The sequence below is a fragment of the Oryzias melastigma genome, linkage group LG13, assembly GCF_002922805.2.
Source record: "Oryzias melastigma strain HK-1 linkage group LG13, ASM292280v2, whole genome shotgun sequence".
Taxonomy (NCBI): Eukaryota; Metazoa; Chordata; class Actinopteri; order Beloniformes; family Adrianichthyidae; genus Oryzias; species Oryzias melastigma.
In genome coordinates this window covers 9,179,678-9,198,967 of record NC_050524.1, presented here as the reverse complement: position 1 = coordinate 9,198,967, position 19,290 = coordinate 9,179,678, and the positions used below count along the sequence as shown (strand labels likewise).

The window sequence follows — 19,290 nt, the reverse complement described above, 5'->3', positions numbered from 1 at the left end:
ACGACAACCATTACAGAATCAAAGATGGGCGGGGCTTTTTTACTAGAACATAAAACATGATGACATGAAACTCCTGAAATGAGGTGGGGCTTACACCAGTCGACCAATCACAAAACTTAACTGTAATACCTCATTTTAACCTGTAGACCAGACAGGCGGTTGTTCAGGTTCAGGAATTACCGTAAACAAGTTTATTTTAAATTGTCAAAAATGTGGCAACAGACAGGATGTAGTGTTTGGTTACCCTTTAACTGAGTTTTTGTTGTTTTCCAATACCAATGTTTGGTTCTATTAAATATAACCCTCTGGTCAAATGGAGAACTTTTCCAAAAAAAAAAAAAAAAAAAAAAAAAAACGTTCTTCACTTGTGCTTTAATTCTGTTTATTCCGCATCCTAGAACGAGATGGAAAACATGGAGGCCACGCAGGGCATGTCCTCAGACACCGCCATCACCTTCCTGTCCCGTCTCATGGTCATGGTAGACGTCCTGGTCTTCTCCAGCTCCCTGAACTTCAGTGAGATAGAAGCTGAGAAGAACATGTCCTCGGGTGGCCTGATGCGCCAGTGCCTCAGACTGGGTACGATCTGTTTGTCAAAGCCTTTACATCACCACTCATTGAAAAATCTACTCATATAACAGTCATTTTTTACAGTGGCATTGTGAATAATCCAAAGTAATCCTCTGTTTGAAGAGCAGCTAAAGTAATTAATACAAGAATTTGTGCCAGGCTTGAAATAAATGGAGGGATTTATCAGATTTTGCTGCTTTTTATTCTTAACGAACACATTTTTTTGGTTTTTGTGATGACCAGAGAGGCTGTATTAAAGGATTTTTCTGAATAGTGAGTTTTATACAACTTTGCCCCTTTTGTGTTGTTGATTTTCCACTAGATTGTAATGGGAAACAAAAACATATTTGATCAATTCAAAAATTATACAAAATCAAAGATTCGCTTTTTCCAAAGTGAAGTTTTCAGTGCAGAAATCTTACATTTTCTCTAAATGTTGACTTGTCCCCGCAGTATGCAGGAGAAGTGGCCCTTGAAAGTTCGGTGTCATTGTTGCGACCATCCGGTTTCTCATCACCGGCTGAGTGTGAAATCAGTCTGGCTGCAGATTTTACCCTTGCTCTACTCCTCCTGTCAGCCTGAAACAAAAACTCATCAGAAATAAATGATTAGGTTTGAGGAAGTCATGCATGTCGTCAACATTTCATGTACGTTTAGCTCAGTCCACAGTTGATCTGGGTCTTCTGGTGCCACATCTTAGACAATCTGTGTCAAATCTGGGTTTAAAATGGAGAGTGATGAACTGAACTGCCAAATTAGCTCAGTGGTTACATTTAGCATTTCTTTTTTTAATTTGAGGTGAAGGTGAAGCTGTTTTTATCTACAACAGAACTTTGCTTTCCTCACATCTCTGTTGGGTTACACAACTGTTACACTACTGTTTTAAGATTCTTTTATTTTTTTACAAATCTTAAAAATTATTGTTTACTGCCGTACCTCTTCTCCCAAAAATACCTCTAGCCCAAAAAGAAAAGGAAAATAAGGCTAATATTAATGAGAAAATCACTCGAAAGTAGTACAATTATCTGTCCATGTAGCAAGTCATTTTTGTTTATTAAAAATCCTATAGTAAGATATCAAAATCTAGAATTAGAGTTCCACAAAAGCATTCAAAAAGAGAAATATAAGCTAAAAAGCTCACTGCTAAATAAAAAGATTAAAAATTGAAGGTTAAACAGCCCAATAATAAGTAGTATTTTGGCTAGTTCTATCCTATACTTTGTATTTTTTGAGTTTTTATATAACTTACTCTAGTATATTTTAATAACAGTGACAAAAATGAGTGTACTAAATTTTTATCTTTAATATTGTAAAATATAGTGTAAATATGAAATGCCTTTCTCCTAATTTAATGAAAAGATACATAAAAAGAAAAAGTAACTTTAATTTGAAAGGGCAAGAAATATTTATCAAACCAAAACACGGAATACTTTGATGTGTATCAATATATGGAGTAAGTAAATTGAGCACAAAAATTAAAAATCCCACAACAATACCAAGTTTTAAAACTGCATTAAACATTATATAATTAATGGCTATAAACCTATCATGTATAAATATAAAACCAGTCTTACCCGAGTTCTGACTGATTTTAATAATTGTACATTTTTGTTCTTTCTTTTCCCAATCTTCTCTCCTTCTATGCAACATCAGTAGAATTTTTTTTTTTTTTACTGATTCATTTATTGGTTAAAAGGCACATAAAATACAAGTTTGTCTTCTTTTTCCCCCTTTTCATTTTTTCTTCATGTTGGAGTTTGCAACTTATAGTTATATTTTATGTTTTTCCTTTTATTGAATAAAAAATGAATTTAAAAAAAGGAAGAAATGACTCATTTTAGAATGAAAATGTGAACAAAATGAGAATTTCATCTTTGTACAAGTTTGCTTAATAAATCCTCATAAAATGTAAAACTAGCCCTTAGTTATAGAACACAAAACTAAATATCTGTTTCCAAGATGATGACAATTTATTGTCTTTTCACTTTTACTTTAAAATAATTAAAATTAAACCAAACTAAGAGAGCAATTTCAGTTTTTTTTATTATATCAATTTTTTCTATTGACATGAGTATACAGCAAAAGGATTTTAACTCATTTTATTTATAATCTTCCTTATTTCTTTTTTTTCTAGCTTTTAACAAGATAAAAAAAATTCTCAATTTTTGAAAAAAAGCTTGGAAAGGTGTACCAAAGAGAAGTGAAGACAAGTTCAAACTGATAAAATGTCTTGAATGTCTAAGAACAAGGTTTGAAGCCCTCAGATCAGCTCATTCTAGAGATATTGAGGTGAAGGGACAGGAAGTGAAGGACCCAAAATGCAGGAGATTTGGCTTAATAAAGAAACTTGAACAGGACAAAACCCCAAAACCAAACCAAAAAGAAGACGCAGAAGAGCAGATGACCTGATGAGGTCGAATTGAAACCAGACACTTTTATACACTGAGGGTAATTGAATGAAATAAAGACGCCTGAGGAGGATCAAAGTGACCCTGGAGTGACTGATAGAAGAGAAAATATGACCAAAAATCACACCAGAACTGACAAAAACCAAACTGAGGGTAACAATCCTCACACTGAGGTCCAAGAACACTCAGAGGGGATCGAGCTTTTTCAGTCAATGCACCAAAACTGTGGTGTTCCCCACTGTCCATTTAAAAAAAGAAGAAAAACTTTTTAAAACTCGTTTTTGCTGAAGCACTTCTCAACTCTGCAGAAACAGAATATTCAAAAAGAAAGCTTGCCAGTTTCAAAGGAGCCTGTTCTTGCATTGAAGTTTAGATTTTTACTTTTATACTATATTATTGTAAACATTTTATAGTTTTATCCTTTTAATTGTGGTCTTAAAGTTTGAGTTTTTAATTACCGGCACATTTTTTTAACTGTGCTCATTTTATGAAAAAAAAAAAAAAACGTATTGAAAAGTGTGAACCTGTGCATGTGCTTTCTTTGTGCACAGTGTGCTGTGTGGCTGTGAGGAACTGTCTGGAGTGCAGGCAGAGACACAACAACCAGACTCAGGAACTCCTGCAAAAGCCAAACGCTGCGACTTTCAGCAAAGTAGGTTATCAGGTTTACAGTAATTAGACTCAAAGAAAGTGGATAAAACCCTTATATCATATATATCATTTCCACAACATTTAAAACTTTTTTTTTAATTTTAGGTAAAACAAAGTTATTTTCAAAAAGCTTTATAATACATTTAGCCCAATTTGTTTGACATTACTTGCCTGGAACTTGAACTAAAAGTGTTTTCTCCACTTCAGCCGTCGATGGAGAGACTCCCCAACAACCTGTCTCCACTCAAGAATCCAGACCGCCTCCTGCAGGACGAGGACATCAATCGACTGCGAGCTGTAGTGTTCCGTGATGTGGTGAGCAATAAAGCTTTGTTGTGTAATCCACGTGTTTTTGTCACAGACTTTTATTGATGGAGGTGATAAAACGTGTCATTGCCGTGGACGAAGTGTTATGAGGTGCAGCTTTAGATAATTACTAGGGCTGTGCACGTTGGCACGTTAACGCACGTTATTAACAAATTATGATTAACTCGTTAATATTTATTAACGCAAATTAATCGCGCCGTTGCTTTTCCTCGGCGGTGCAGTCATCCATAGCGTGCTTTAAAACGTCTCGTCAGCTTTTTTCCACTTTACCATGGTTATTTACCCAAAATATATATATATTTAGTCACTTCTTATTACTTTATTCTTGTTATTTTTTTGGTTTAGATCACTTTTTCACAAAAAGTAGACAGTTTGATTTACGGTCCAGCGCGTTGTCACGGTAACACGACAAGCATCACTGAGGCTCGAATGCAGCAGCAAATAAAACCAAAATATATGCTAATCGTCATGATAAGTTATATAAAGCTGCAGTTCAAGGATAAATTTAAGCTCTTACAGCTTGTTTTTTTTTCTAGAAGAGGAAGAAGGCAACCAGTGATGTAGAGTGATCTATATATATATATTTTTTCCCGGTCTGTAGGTTTGTTTTATATGACTGTACGTCATCATCTTTTTTTTCTTGGAGTAATACTGCAGACATAAAAGTCTTTAGTTCTGCTCATCTTACTGTGGATTTGTTTTTGTGTGACCAAAATGACACTTTTGGTATATCTGAGTAAACACTTGATAAATTTAAACATTTCAGACAATAACAATGAAGGGAAACATTTTTCTCTAGCCTGTTTTTGATAAAAAGACGCATATTGTCATCAAATTTGCCAAGTAAATCATTGCAATTAATAGTTTAATCACAACCCAAAAGCATGATTAATGTGATATATTATTTAATTATTTGACAGCCTTAATTAAAATAAATATGCTAAATGCACAGTTTTGTGTGTAAATTAAATTTTCATTCATTTTTGTTCATTTCCACAGGAAAAATATACACATAATACATTATAACAGCACAAGGCATCTTTTGCTGACGAAATGAAAAGGAGTAGAATGAAGAAAACTAATTTTTCTGCCCCCTTTATGTGCAATAACAAACAAACAAACAAAAAAAGGTACATCTACAACCAACTACACATTACTATGTGGATGAGCATCTAGCATTTACAGGAAGTCTTTATCTTCTATTCCACTGAGTTTTTATAACCCAACGCAACAGCAAACAAGGCTATTAATTGTATTTTAATGTAAATGGTGACTTGGTTTCTTTGATTGATTGTTTAATATTGCTCCACATTCAAACCCCTTGAGCTAAAATGCATCAAGAATTTGTGATTATTCGCAGATAATAAGTGGTTGTAAATACTGCAGCTAACAAAAAAAAAGAATTGCGATTATTTTTTTACTAGGTTTACGATAAATCAGTTACGTTTTTTTATCGATTCCTGGCCCTTATAATAACCACTTTTTGAGCATTTAAATGACAATAGCAATAGTTTTTGATTAAATCTAACTTTAAAAAAAAAAGAAAAAGAAAGTGTGCCAAATGACTCGTCCTCTAAAAAGTAACAGCTTTCTGATTGCTCTCCACAGGACGACAGCAAGCAAGCGCAGTTCCTGGCTTTAGCGGTGGTGTACTTCATCTCTGTCCTCATGGTCTCCAAATACCGTGACATCCTTGAACCTCAACGCGAGCCGGCCAAGATAAACAGCCATCCAGGTCCCGGCGTGGCTCAGGAAATCCTCCCCCCAACCAGAACAGGTGTCGAGTACCGTGCCCTGCCCCCGTCGTCTACCGTGCCCTGCCCCCTCGCACATCCACTGTGAATCTTACATAACTTTAGTTTGGGGTGATTCTTTTTTCTTACCCACAACCTCCACTTTTAAGAGCTGAGAGTTCATTCAGTATAAAAAAGAAACAGAGGTGCCCTGCTGGCACTTCACTGCTGCATCTATGATTTATTCATGAGAGCTACTAATTACAACACACAGAATTAGATGAGGAGGAAAATAGACTGGTCCTGGGGATGGTGGTTATGAACTTGAATAGGCATCAAGATTCGCTCTGAAATGAAGGTAGTAAGTGCCTCAAGTCATAAATCATACATTTAATCATTTGAAAAGGAAATTATTGGCTCGGTGGAGTGTCTGCTGAAGCACCAACAGCTCCGGTTAGCGAACTTTCATTCAGATAACGGGTTAAAGGAGGAAGATGGGAGCAGAACGGAAGGAGGAAGTATAATTTAAAGAACTGAAAGGAAGCATGGACCAAAAAAAAAAAAAAAAAAAGAAAGCAGTAGCACCTCGCTGTCCATTCACTATGAGTTTTTGGGGCAGTGAAGCCCGGCTCACTATTTTCAGCCCCATCTGTCAGTGCCCATTAGGCAAGCAATCCACCAGAGGAGAATGGGATCATAGGGGTTCCTGGGAGAAGAGAGGCGCGCTGCTGCCTTCATAAATTTTACCAGAAAATAGGGGAATTTTCCCGACAGAAAGTGGCACACGATTGTCTGATGGATCCGGAAGCCAGACGACTTGCTGGCTAAATCAGGCCCCGCTGACCTCGTTAGGGGCCGTGTGAGGAATATTAATATGGCTGCCCTTGCATCTAGGTTACTGCTGGGTCAAGTCGAACAGGAATCTGACTGCAAAAGGTACTTGCAAAGTTCTTTGGGAAATTGCAGTCTGTCTTGTAGAACACGGAGTACATTTGTATTTCAAATATCATATACAGAACATTAGAATAATAGAGCAGAATATCAAAGTACTCAACACATATCTGTCAAAGTTGTTCATAGATGTAGCTTTTGGCCTGAGGAGCTATAGAGGTGTTTTCTTTTGCTATTTGCATCAAGTAACCAACTATGAGCTGATCTCTCTGGAGAATCAGAGATTGAAGATTATGTTCTGGCTTGAGGCTTTATCTACACTCACCGGCCACTTTATTAGGTACACTTTGTTAGTACCAGGTTGAACTTCTGTTTGCCTTCAGAACTGCTTTAATCCATGGTGGTAGATTCAACAAGGTACTGGAAACATTCCTCAGAGAGTTTGGTCCATATTGATATGATAGCATCACACAGTTGCAGCAGATTTACCAATCTCCCGTTCCACCACATCCCAAAGGAGATCTATTGAGTTGATATGTGGTGACTGTGGAGGCCATTTGAGTCCAGAGAACTCATTGTCTTATTCAAGAAACCAGTCTGAGATTCCAGCTTTATGACATTGAGCCTAATCCTTTTGGAAATAGCCATCAGAAGATGGTCTGTGGTCATATAGGATGGACATGGTCAGCAACAATACTCAGGTAGGCCATGGCGTTGTAATTGGTACTAAGGGACCTAAAGTTTACCAAAAATATCCCCCATACCATTACACCACCACCACCAGCCAGAACCGTTGAATTCCGGATGGATCTATGCTTTCATGATGCTGACACCAAAGAAAGGGAGACTCATCAGACCAGACGACATTTTTCCAATCTATTGTCCAATTTTGGTGAGTCTGTGTGAATCATAGCCTCAGGTTCCTGTTTTTAGTGGACAAGAGTGGCACCTGGTGTGGTCCTTTTGCTGCTGTAGTCCATCTGCCTCAAGGTTGGACATATTCTGCGTTCAGAGATGCTCTTCTACAGACCTCGGTTGTAACCAGTGGTTCTTTGAGTTACTGTTTCCTTTCTATCAGCTGGAATCAGTCTGGCCATTTTTCTCTGACTTCTGACATCGAGGCATTTCGTCACTCTATGGATATTTACTCTTTTTTTGACCATTCTCTATAATCCCTAGAGATGGTTGTGGGTGAAAATCACAGTAGATCAGCAGTTTCTGAGACACTCAGACCAACAACCATACATTCAAAGTCACTTCCTCCCTGCTCAGTTTTACCAATGTTTCCATGCCTAAATGCAATGAGTTGCTGCCCTGTGATTGGCTGATTAGTGAGCATTTGGTCATGTGTTCCTAATAAAGTGGCCGGTGAGTGGATATGTTGACTTATTAATTTAGGAACAGATGTAAAAGAAGATATTTAAAACTTCTGTTTTTCCACTCCTATTGGCAAATGTTAATCTTTTGAGTTAGTTTTAATTCGTATGACTTAAAATATTCTGTGTCTTTTCTTGGTATTTCTTTCCTCAGAAACACCAATAGCATTTCAAAGCAGTAAAAACCATCTGGTTTCACCAGAAGACATAAGCGTGGAAAACTCTCTTCACCATACAGACTCAGGGATCGGAGATGAGCAGGTCGTCAGTGTCATCAATGGGTCGGACCTGGATCACAGAGGGGAAGGTCCCGGCGCCATGAGCGAGCTCATATCCACGCTGTCCTTAGAGGTGAAGAAGTCTCAGGAAAGCCTTTCTGAACCCTCCACTGTGGAGATGCTCAAACCACACTCGTCCATCGGTGAAATCGGTCAGCCCAACAAGAATGTCAACATCAAGGAGATCCTGAAGAGCCTGGTAGCAGCTCCAGTGGAGGCCGCGGAGGCCGGGCTGGATCCTTTGCTTTATTCAGATTCTGCTGCTAAAGCCCAACCCATTCTACCTGTCCAGTTTCACTCCTTTGACAGGTGAGAAAAAGAGAAATGAGAAAATCCTGTGAATGAGTAAAGCAATTTTTCACATTTGTGTCACTCACCTAAAAAGTAAAAAAAAAAAATCCTCACCTAATGCTAAAAAAAGTACCACCAAATATTTGTCAAAGGAGATCAAACTTTTATATATATATTTTTTCATTTTGGAGCAACTTTGAACAACTTGTAGCCAAGTTGGTAAAACTTGTCTGTGTCCTATTTTTTTCTTAAAAGTTATACAGTTGGTCTTTTTTTAAAGGTGTAATAAAAAAAATATTTTATATCAAGAAACTTTAAAATTGAACTTTAAAAAAGAATGAAAATAAAGTTGGAAAAAATCCAGAACGCTTGTAAAAATAGCAATGCACAGCTAAGAGACTTGGTAGTCTTTTTACCACCCATCCGTGAAAATTCTCCATCCTAACAAAGACCTACATTAACATTTTTTGGTAACAATATAATAAGATTCCTTAATAAACTACTTATAAGGCATTAACAACCATTAGTAATGTTGTAATAAGCTGCTTATAAATACACTTTTTAGCTTTTGTAAATGTCTTACAAAAGACATTAAAAGATTCATTAATGAACTATTAGCTAATAAATTAACTAGCCTTAGTAATGGGGTAATAAGCTGTTTATAAATACATCAATTAGCCTTTGTAAATGACTTACAAATGACTTATGAGTGTAAATAAACTGCTTATAAAGACCACTTATAAGACATTAATGAGCATTGTAATGTGGTATTAAGCTCCTTGTTAACGGGTATTTGAGTTTTTTTTTTAATTATCTTTATCTCTAAACATTTTTTAAACCAACAAAAAAACACTCTGTTTTTATAAGGCACAGCCTTCTTTAATTATAAGTTTATGCTTTCACAACATTGTAGTCAAATCTCCAGATTTTGACCTAATTTTTTTACACCATACCACTTGGGTTTTAACAAAACTACTAAAACCATAAACAGTTTATGACTGACTTGAGGCAGGGCTCAAGTCTTAAATCTTTATTTTTAGCCAAACAAAGTTATTTAATTAATTATGATTGGCATTATAGTGGAACTGGTTAGGATCATATTTCAGACAAATAATGCGTTTTGTGGTACAAGCGCCAAATTTGATACAAATGTTTCAGAAACATTCATCCCATTTAGCCTAAGCATCAAAAAGTTTAACCGGTTGAAATTTCAGCGCACAATCACTTAACATCCAATTTATACGCAGAACCCACGATTGAACTTCAAATCTTGCGTGGCGCACGTAAGTCCATGTAGCGAATTGTGGAATCCCGCATTTCTGGCTAACACGCTTTTGCATGGACTTGTCATTGAAAATGGCAACTAAAACACAAGTCAATGCTGCTTGAATCCAGCATAAGGTACATCCACGCCAAATTTGGTGCTTGTAGCTCAAAATGCAGAATTATTTTAACAACTGGGGATTTCATTAAAAGCCTTGCTGATTCGATTAGCTTGAATGTGTAGCATGCTAGCTGATGTATGTGAGGATTTCGAGTTTGTACTTTCCAGTTGGACTTTCAGGGGAATTTCCGTAAACACTCTTTCTCTAGAAGATTGTGTATTGTTTTCATGACCTTTACATTTATCTTAAATGTTGCTTCGTTCCCCTCATTTCTACGGTTTTGGCAATGAAAGAATGTGTATTGTATAGTCATCTTCCTCTTAATGTTGGATTTATATCAATTTGCGAAACTCGTGAACATTTAAAATGATGAAAGGTTTGCGTGTGTTTTATGTCAAATGCCCAAAGAATGCTGTTTATGTGAGTTATGCCGTATACGACCAGTGGTTTTTTAGCCGTGTGCAAAACATTATTCACAGCAGCTCACTTGTTTCCATCTGTTCCTTCAGCAAAGAAATCTCTGTGTTTGAAAGGATCTCTGAAGAACTGTTGAGCAACTGCAGCTTGTTTAGATTCCTGGATTACATGAAACCTCACAAAGATCTTTTTGGATTTGGATGTTTACAAAGCTGCTGCTGCAGGTTTAAAACTTTACTCCCATCTGACCCCTGTTGTTTCATATTTTTATTCATTTAAATTAAACTGGCACCAAATGTTTTTTTTGGTGGGTCCAGCAGAAGACAGAGTCGGGAACAACAATGTGCTCCAGAACCCCCTAAATGCTTTCTGCAGCGGAGTCTGATGAATAGGAGAAAAGATGGAGCAGTGTATGGAGAGGGGACAGCTGACAGGGTGGGGGTCTCCTGTGTGTTGATGACAGATTGAACAGAAGTGGCCACGCCGCCACACTATAGCCAGCCGTCCTTCTCACCACTCCCATCCATAATGGGAAGTGGCAGGCTGAAATGAGTCGCCACAGCAAAGTGTATTATTTTTGAAATGCTTTCACACGAGCCTCCTGACCACATTTACAACTTTGCTTCATGCTTTTCAAAGCACTCCTGCCATTTTCTGTGTCTAATTGTTTGCCACCTGCCAGGGAAATGAGCTGCCAGAGAGGAAAGGCTTTTCATTTGACAGTTTGGAAAAAAGAGATTGGAAGTGACAACATCAAAAAAATTAAAATAAAGTAAAAAGGCAGGAAATTATTTAAAGTTCCACTTCAACAATTTTTTTTCTATTGCAAAATTGTTCTCAGTGCTCGTTTAACTGTTGGCGATTATGTAGTTTTTACCTAAAATCAAAAAGCCTGTAATTTTATTTATTTATTTATTATTTTTTTAGCAGGACCTCATTAGAAATTCGATTCTGGTTTGCGGGCTGAACTGCTTAAGTTAGCTGTGTAAATTTCCCAGCATTCCTTTGTTTACACTCTCCTGCTAGCTTATAGCATCTCACAAGCCCAAGCTAACATTAGCATAGATTGTGTCCGAATCTCGCCCCTCCAATCATGCACCATATGGTGCGTTCGCCATTTTTAGTGCTGTCCGAATTTACTAATTCCAAAATAGAGTTCACTGGAAATTTCCCAGAATGCCTTGAGGTTGAACAATTTAGTTTGGTTTATTTTAAATGTAATATTTGAATAAACCAACCTCATTTTCACCATCAGAACACCAATTTTACGAAGGGAAAATTGTCATATCCGTCTTTTAGAAAAACGAAACAAAAGTAATGAGCATCGTGCCCGACATACCTTTAAAATCCAGGGCACTATGTGCTGCACTATATAGTTTTTTAGTAGTTAGTGGGTTAGGGAGGGATTTAGTCAAAGCCATAGTGAAAAAAATACACCCCAAATACCACCTCTACTCACTATATAGTATGTTCACCATTTTTGTAGTTCTGTCAAAATTCCAAAATTGAGTCCACTAGAGATTTTCTAGATGTCTTTGCAAAATACTAGCATACATTGATTCTCACTACATTCGCAAATATAGACCACAATGCATTGCAGTTGAACAGTTTTTGTGAAAAAAACGTGTTTAAATTTAATTTTTTAATAAAACATCCACGTATTTTCATTATCAGAACACAGTGGAATCACAAACAGACGTCGTAAAATATTCGTATTGATTATATTCTCACTTTGTAAAATCTGTGATGTTATATCTGCCAAGTTAAAAAAATGACCATGGTGTCCGAATTGCTTTTAAAATCCAGGGAACTATAAAGTCCCGCACTACAGTATTCTCCCATCATATTTTTATTCATTTAAATTAAAGCTACATTTTTTGTAGTTGGGTATTAGGGTGGGAATTCAGATCTTTGTTTACACTCTCTCCTGCTAGCTAATAGCATCTCACAAGCCTAAGCTAGCATTAGCATAGCAAAAAAAAAAAGCAATGTCAGAGCTATCGAGCTGTAAAGTTTAGAGCAAGATGACTGCTCAGACGAGGAAAATAAAGACATCTATGTATCTATTTGCCTTCAAATGGATGGTTCAGAATTGTAGCAGAGAAAGGAATAGCAGTTACTGAGCTTTTTCTGCTTTTAATCTGTCACGATTTGAATAAAGAAATACTCAGAAATGCAGTTTTAATCTCAAAGGATTTTATAAATGTCCTGTGTTATGAGAAAAAGGCTACAATAAGATGTTAACACTATTTTCCTTGGAGTGGGTCTTTAAGGGGAGATACAAAAGAGTGAAACTGCTCATAATTAAGATTGAACAAAGAGAAACGCACAAAATAAAAAACTTTTCTTTGTCCTTCATACTTTTAGGACAAACTCAAATTCTCCACCTATATTCATCCCTAAAACAGAGAGTTACGGAAAAGTAGTGTCTTCAAATTCAGACTTTACTAACTCTTGATGATGTCATCAATAGTCGCCGGCTACGTTGGTGCTTAGCTGCTAGCAAATACATAACATTGGTTTTATAACTTTAAAAAGTAATGCTAAAACAAAGAGTCTTTGGTTTACATTTAAATGTTAACGTCTGTGCTTCAGAGTGCAATTTTGAACACCACTAAAGCTCTAAATGCCCCAACAAATGTAGAAGCCACAAGACTGGGGGAATAATTCAGTTTCACCCTAAACGTCTAACCATAAAACATTATTTGTCATTTAAAACTAATTCCAAACTTTCCTTTTGTATTTTCAAACTGAGCTTTAACCTTTTATTTGTTACAGTTAACGCAGCAGAAGTCTCCCTCAGCCCCACACCATATTAATATTCATCTAACATTAATCCCTGCTTTATTCTCTGCTACTCAATTAAGACAATCCTATTAATAAAATATGCACTAGATAATCTATACATGATTCATGAGCACTCGGCTACTGAATTATTCATCATAAAGGTCCCGTGTTTTATCAACATCTTGTAAATTTAATGCAATGTCCTGACCATCCGAAAGGAAGTGGAGGCTTCTGCTGTGGAGAAATAAAATGATTAGATTCCTCTTCCTACATTTAAAGCACAGCATTGATGTTCTGAGATGTGTCAGTGTAATTTCACAAAGAATGACTGTGCGGAGCAGCTAAATAAATCATACTGCACAGCTGTATCCCTATTTACATTAATATTTCATAAAGCTCTCTTGACTTTTTCCTCAGTCTCTCGTACTCATATGTGTAATTTAAATCTCAGTTTCAGATATTTTTCGACTGTTTTTGATCTTATGTGTTATCTTTTGATACCAAACATAGTTCTGATTGACAGGGTTGTCCACTATGCCGCCCTGTCACTCAGCTAGCAACATTATTTCTTATTTACTGATGAAAACCTAGAGATCTGTTGCTTTTAAATAAAATATGATAACTTTTTTTTTTAATATTGGTAGAAATCAGCCATACACTGAAATATTTACAACGAACTGCCAGACTGCCGGTTATTCCTCCCCCCGGTGTGAGCTTTTGTTTCCCGTAGCGTGTTTTCATTTGATGTATGAGATGGGCTGCAGATATAAAACAGCAACAAAAGACGGCAGTAAAAAATCTGTTGTTTTAAACCAGAAGGGTATCTGGGGATTTGCTTCAGACGACAATAGGCTTAGCCCGTGACAGAGCAAAAGTCTGGCCTTTGTCACCTGGAGCAGCGCCGGCCGGGAAGCTGGACGAGACATTGCCGAGCAACCCCGAGGACAACTGTGGATGTAATAAGCACCAGCGTTAATCAGTTTAGCATCTTTACCTTTGGATAGTCAGACTGCATGTTCGAGGGAAACTGGTTGTTCCTGCTTTTCTCCATCATGTAGCCTCAACTTAAGGTCACTTGGGTCTTTTTTTTTATTTTGTTTTACAATAACATTTTTTATAGATGCTTAATTAAAAAAAAAAAAGATAAATAAAAAAAAATACTTTTTTTTCTTTTCTTTTTCTAAAGTGCATTTACATGGATGCAAATATGTAACTGTTTCAAAATAAAAAATGAGCTTATTTTGCTCAAATTTAAACAGAACACACTTTGTTTTTTTGGAAAGATACTTTTCCAAAAGCTAAAACTATTTAAATAAAATTACAATCCATTATGTTTGCTTTTTTAAACCTTCTTTTCATCATATTGATTTTGTTTTGAGTTCATATTACTTTGCGTATAGATAAAGATCTCTATGTATATTTAATTTATATTTAATTTGGGCTGAATAAGAATAACTTGATAAACTATTGGCTTCATCCAAAGCCCCTTTTCAAACTTTGAACATTCTTGTTACATCTGTGGTTGCATAACTTCCATTGTTTGTTATTTTGTTTCTTTTTTTTTGTTTGTTTGTTTTTCTTCTTCGAAAGTAAATGACATTCATTTATTCATTCATTTTATAATATAGTAGGGAAAAATAGTAGCTTTTTACCTAATATCTTCACTCCAATAGATGTTTAAATCTTTCAAAACATAGCTACTTTTAAATATTTTTTAATGCTTTTAGTGATATTTTTAAGAAAAAATATCAATTTACTAATTTTCCTTGTTGGAATTTGTTGGTGCCCCATTGTGAAATTATTTATAGTTTATTTATTATTTTGAAGCAGCAGTTTTTACCATCTTAAAACATGTTAAGGTGGTTTAACATGTGCCATTTTAATGTAAGTAAGTGAATATATCTATTTTTATAGTACTTCTCCCAGATAAAAATCCCAAAGTGCGTCACAAAAGTAAAAACACATACATTTACAGCCAGTCATACACATACTGCAGACAATAAATAAATAAAAGGCAGTAAAAGCAACGTAAAGCACAATATAAGACAAAAACAGATTCACTAATAGCTCTTCTGAATCTAAACATTTTGACCTGACTTTTAGAAAACTCAATCTGTCGTACTGACAAAGTATGTATATCAGTCCATAGATCTTTAATTTTGTTTTCAGACTTTTAATACCTAATATGTTAAAGTGAATTTTAGCTGTAAGTACAAGGTAATATAACACTGGCTGTAGATTAAATAAGAGCACCACAACCATGCATACAAAACGTCACCAAATGTTTTTAATTTTGTTATTGTAGTAATATGATGTGGAACTCTATTAACCTTACTGTCCTGGCTCTGTTAACACTGATTTTATTTTAGGAAGCAAATTAGATAGAAAAAAAAACATTTTAGTTTTGGTTAAAAAGTAAAACACTAACATACAAGGTTTTAGCCTGAATTTTTTACCTGGAAATACAATCATGTCATCAGCGTAGTGTTGGGATGTTTTCTTTAGCATTTATATTGTCTGTGAAACACTACACAAAGATCAACGAAATTGTGTTACATGTGTTCTAAACTTGTTTTAAATTATATAAAGTTTCACTACAGTTTCAGTTTGTTTTGGGGGAAAAATGTTCTAGATTTACTAACTTTTTTATTTTATTTTTTCAGTTTTTTTTTCTGTGGCTTGATAATTTATGCAAATGTTATCATTTTTATGTCATTGGGGTTTTTTTATTCCTAGAAAATATTTCCAAAGAGAAGAAAAGAAAAAAAAAAATGCAGGTTTTTTTATTTTCTAATTCCTGGAGAAGGAAAAAAAATCTGTCGACATGAGCAGGAAACCAAATACAGTACTTTGGCTTTCTGTAACTTTTTATGTTCTTTGATTAAACACATTATTTATGCAAATACATCTGTAACCGCCTCTCCCAGCAGAGTGGAGACAGACAGGAGGAGAGCAGAGCGGATCTGAGGGAAAGTGTAGAAGCATAAATGCTGGCTATTGTGTTTATTTCTTTGTGTCCTGCTTAAATGTGTGTTTATGTGTGTAAGTTTGTCTTTGATACTCGACATTGAGAGATGGAGTTACAAGTGCGGATGTTTATCTTTCGGCTGTGCGGACTAATGAGCTGGCATGCTCTTAGCTGGCGGGACTGAAAAACAGAATAAGCGGGGGGGGGGTTAGTTCCAGTTTTCTGTTTTCAACAACATTTTGATTCTTACGGAACCTGTTTTAACTTTAATTTTGAAGTTAATATTTGGAGAAAAAAATTCAAAACGTTCCCTGTCGTCTATTTATTATAATTTTGCCATTTTTATTTATTAAAAATAAATAAAAAATAAAAAGTTTTTCTGCAGACTGGAAGGAGTTCAATAGAAATTCAAAGTTCTCTTCTTTCCCATCATCCCTTTGTTTACATTATCTCTCGCTAGCTTACAATCTTTCACAACTTAGCATTAGCGGTGAAACAAAAATGGCGACCAATATTGTAGCCATGCAGCCGTACAGTTTTTTACCCAGATATCAGCTCAGACAAGGAAAACAAAGACGTACACGGATCTATTTGTCAACAAGTGGATGCATCCGAATTGAGCGGAGCAGGGGGCTTGTGACCCACTGACTGTTCCAAGCTTTTTCCAATGGCATCTCTTATCAAAAAAAGTATTCAAGTTTGTTTTAAGTATGCTTTTTTAAAACAAAAATTAAAATGTAGTACTTTTAGTTTACTTTTTAAGTAGAGATAAACTTAACGAGTTCATGTTCACAAGTTCATGAGTTCTTGTTAAGTATACTTTGATTATACTTAGAATTATACTACAAGTCTCTATTTATTTAGCCTATATTTGTCACTGCCCTTAAACATTTTTAATTAACAGTGGAGTAGATGTATTCTTGGGATTTTTCCAGTATATTAAAAATGTTTTTATACACTAATCAGTAGTGTAAACTAAAAATAGACCTTAAGATCTATATACTTCAAAGTTTCCTTTCATAAATTTAAGTTTACTGCCAGTAAACTAACGGTATACCAGAAAGGTAACTTTAAGTATACTTTTTAACTAACTATAATTGGGCCAATTTAGAGTCAACTGCTAGTATACATTTTGAGTGTCCTTAGTACACTTGGGTGGGGGGTATTATTTTCTATACTTAAGTATACTTTAGAACATTTACTTAAAGTATACTTATTTTTGGTTTTCGTCTGATTCATATTGATTTGAATAAAGGAATAATAAAAAAATACAATTTTGAGCTTAATTTTCTTAATAAATGTCCTTTATCGGGAGAAAAATGCCACACAAACATGTTAAATACACACATTTTTTTGTATCCTTCTTAAATATGTATTTTTTACCATCAATAATTCTGCTTTCTTTTAAGTTCAGCTTTTCTTGCTTCCCAAATACCTCCTATGTGTCTTTATTCAGTTCTTAATTTTAAGAAATATATACAAATTGAGAACCAGCAGTTTCATATTTGAGGCTAACATTTCAGGGTAATTTTTTATTTGTTTTTTGACAAAATTTAATTTAAAATTTTGCAGGTTTTGTGATAATGTGAACTAAATGCTCCCTCCCTGTGTGCTCTCTGCAGGAGTGTGGTGGTGCCAGTGAGAAAAACGTCCCCTGGAGGGTTAGCAGTTAACACACTGGGAACCAGCAGCACCACCTCCCCAGGGTTCACAGCTTGCAGCACCCCCAACATCTTTGCAGCTGCCTCTGCAACCCCCAAAAGCATGATCAACACAACCGGTAGGTCACACTATGGCTTACTACTGTCAGAACAACACTAGTGCAATCATAAAATGTGGATTTTTTCTTTTTCGAGCAACCAATATAAGTCATTTTTTATTTATTTTGTTAATTTCATTCCAAGAATAGAAACAAAGCAGTTTGCCTTTTAACCAGTCTGCAGGTTCTTTTAGCTACCACTAGATGGCTCTCTTTACTCTTTGTTCAACATCAGCCTACATCCAGAAAAAAACGACTTTCTTTCTTGTGAAGTCTGTCTCTATGCTGTAAAAGACCTTTCTAAATTTGAGAATCAATTTGCAAACACTTCTATTCTCTATTTTTTTTTAACCTGTCCGACTGCATGACCTCCTTCACCTCAGACTGTCACGCTACTTTTCCCAGAGCTCTACTGTGTGGAGGTGATTTCACCTTAGGGCTCATGTATTCTTGGCCTCTAAAAGAACCTACTTAACACCAAGAGCTGCAAGAAGGTCCAGCACCTTGTTAATGTGTGGTGTTGGAGAAACGTTTGTTCTCTTCTGTGAACTCTCGAGTCGGAATGTGAGAAATGTGTGCAAGTAAGTGTGCTTTCAGCTGACACCTCAGGCTTTCAGCCAGACCCCATGATCTCATTCTGACTGGTTTTAACTTCTCACGAGGACAGTCAGAATCATTTTTAGAGGCCAAAAAAAGATTTTTTTTTTGAACATCTGAAGTATTGCTTTAATATTATAGAATAGAATCTGTAAAAAGGACACAAAAGCATTGGTTTTATATACCGGGGGATGCATTTGTCTTTTACGTTGCTGAACAAACAAGATTATACAGATTTTAAATTTTAAAAACCAAAAATTTGTGAATCAGCTTCTTTTTTTGTTGTATAATCATCTATTTTGACCACAAAAAGCATTTTTCACTTAATAACTTGCATATTGTTGTTAAAATAAGCAACAATTTTGCTTCTCCACATAGTATCAAACCAGATTTCCATTCATATTACATCTTATTGTGTTCTCCTGCTCCTTTCAGTACATTTTTCGGCACAAAAAAAACCCAATCGCACTTTCAGCGAATCAGAATATTCAGCTTGTTCAGGACATTACTGCTTGTATTTTCGATATTCATAAACTTTATAGTTTTTGAAATATTAAGCAAAATATGCCCCATAGGAAATGAATAAGAAAGTCTTCAAATTTAAAAATTGTATGTAGATTAGCAACGAGCCTTTAAACATTTTCATGGCTATTTTTTTATTTTTTTATAGTAATTTTCAAAAAGTGTTGAGTTTATCTAATATTTTAGCAACATGAAAACGTTTTTTACTAATTTGTTATTTACTTGAGTTTTTTTAAGCTTTAGTTTACTGAGGAATTTGAGGCTATTTTGGAGTTTAGCTAGTATTTAGGCAATGTTCTAGCTTTTTGGGGGCTAATTTGGCATCTACTG

At 35.4% G+C, this 19,290-nt stretch overlaps 1 protein-coding gene across 1 annotated transcript in view; it reads left to right on the top strand.

Moving 5' to 3' along the window:
- The window catches only part of nbeab (neurobeachin b), a gene marked incomplete in the record, with an annotated part of 255,493 nt that overhangs the window by 101,204 nt on the left and 134,999 nt on the right, over nt 1-19,290 (top strand). The window contains 6 exon segments of the mRNA XM_036214796.1: nt 399-579; nt 3,530-3,630; nt 3,837-3,944; nt 5,565-5,733; nt 8,111-8,543; nt 17,705-17,862. Coding sequence (XP_036070689.1) covers nt 399-579; nt 3,530-3,630; nt 3,837-3,944; nt 5,565-5,733; nt 8,111-8,543; nt 17,705-17,862 — 1,150 coding nt within the window.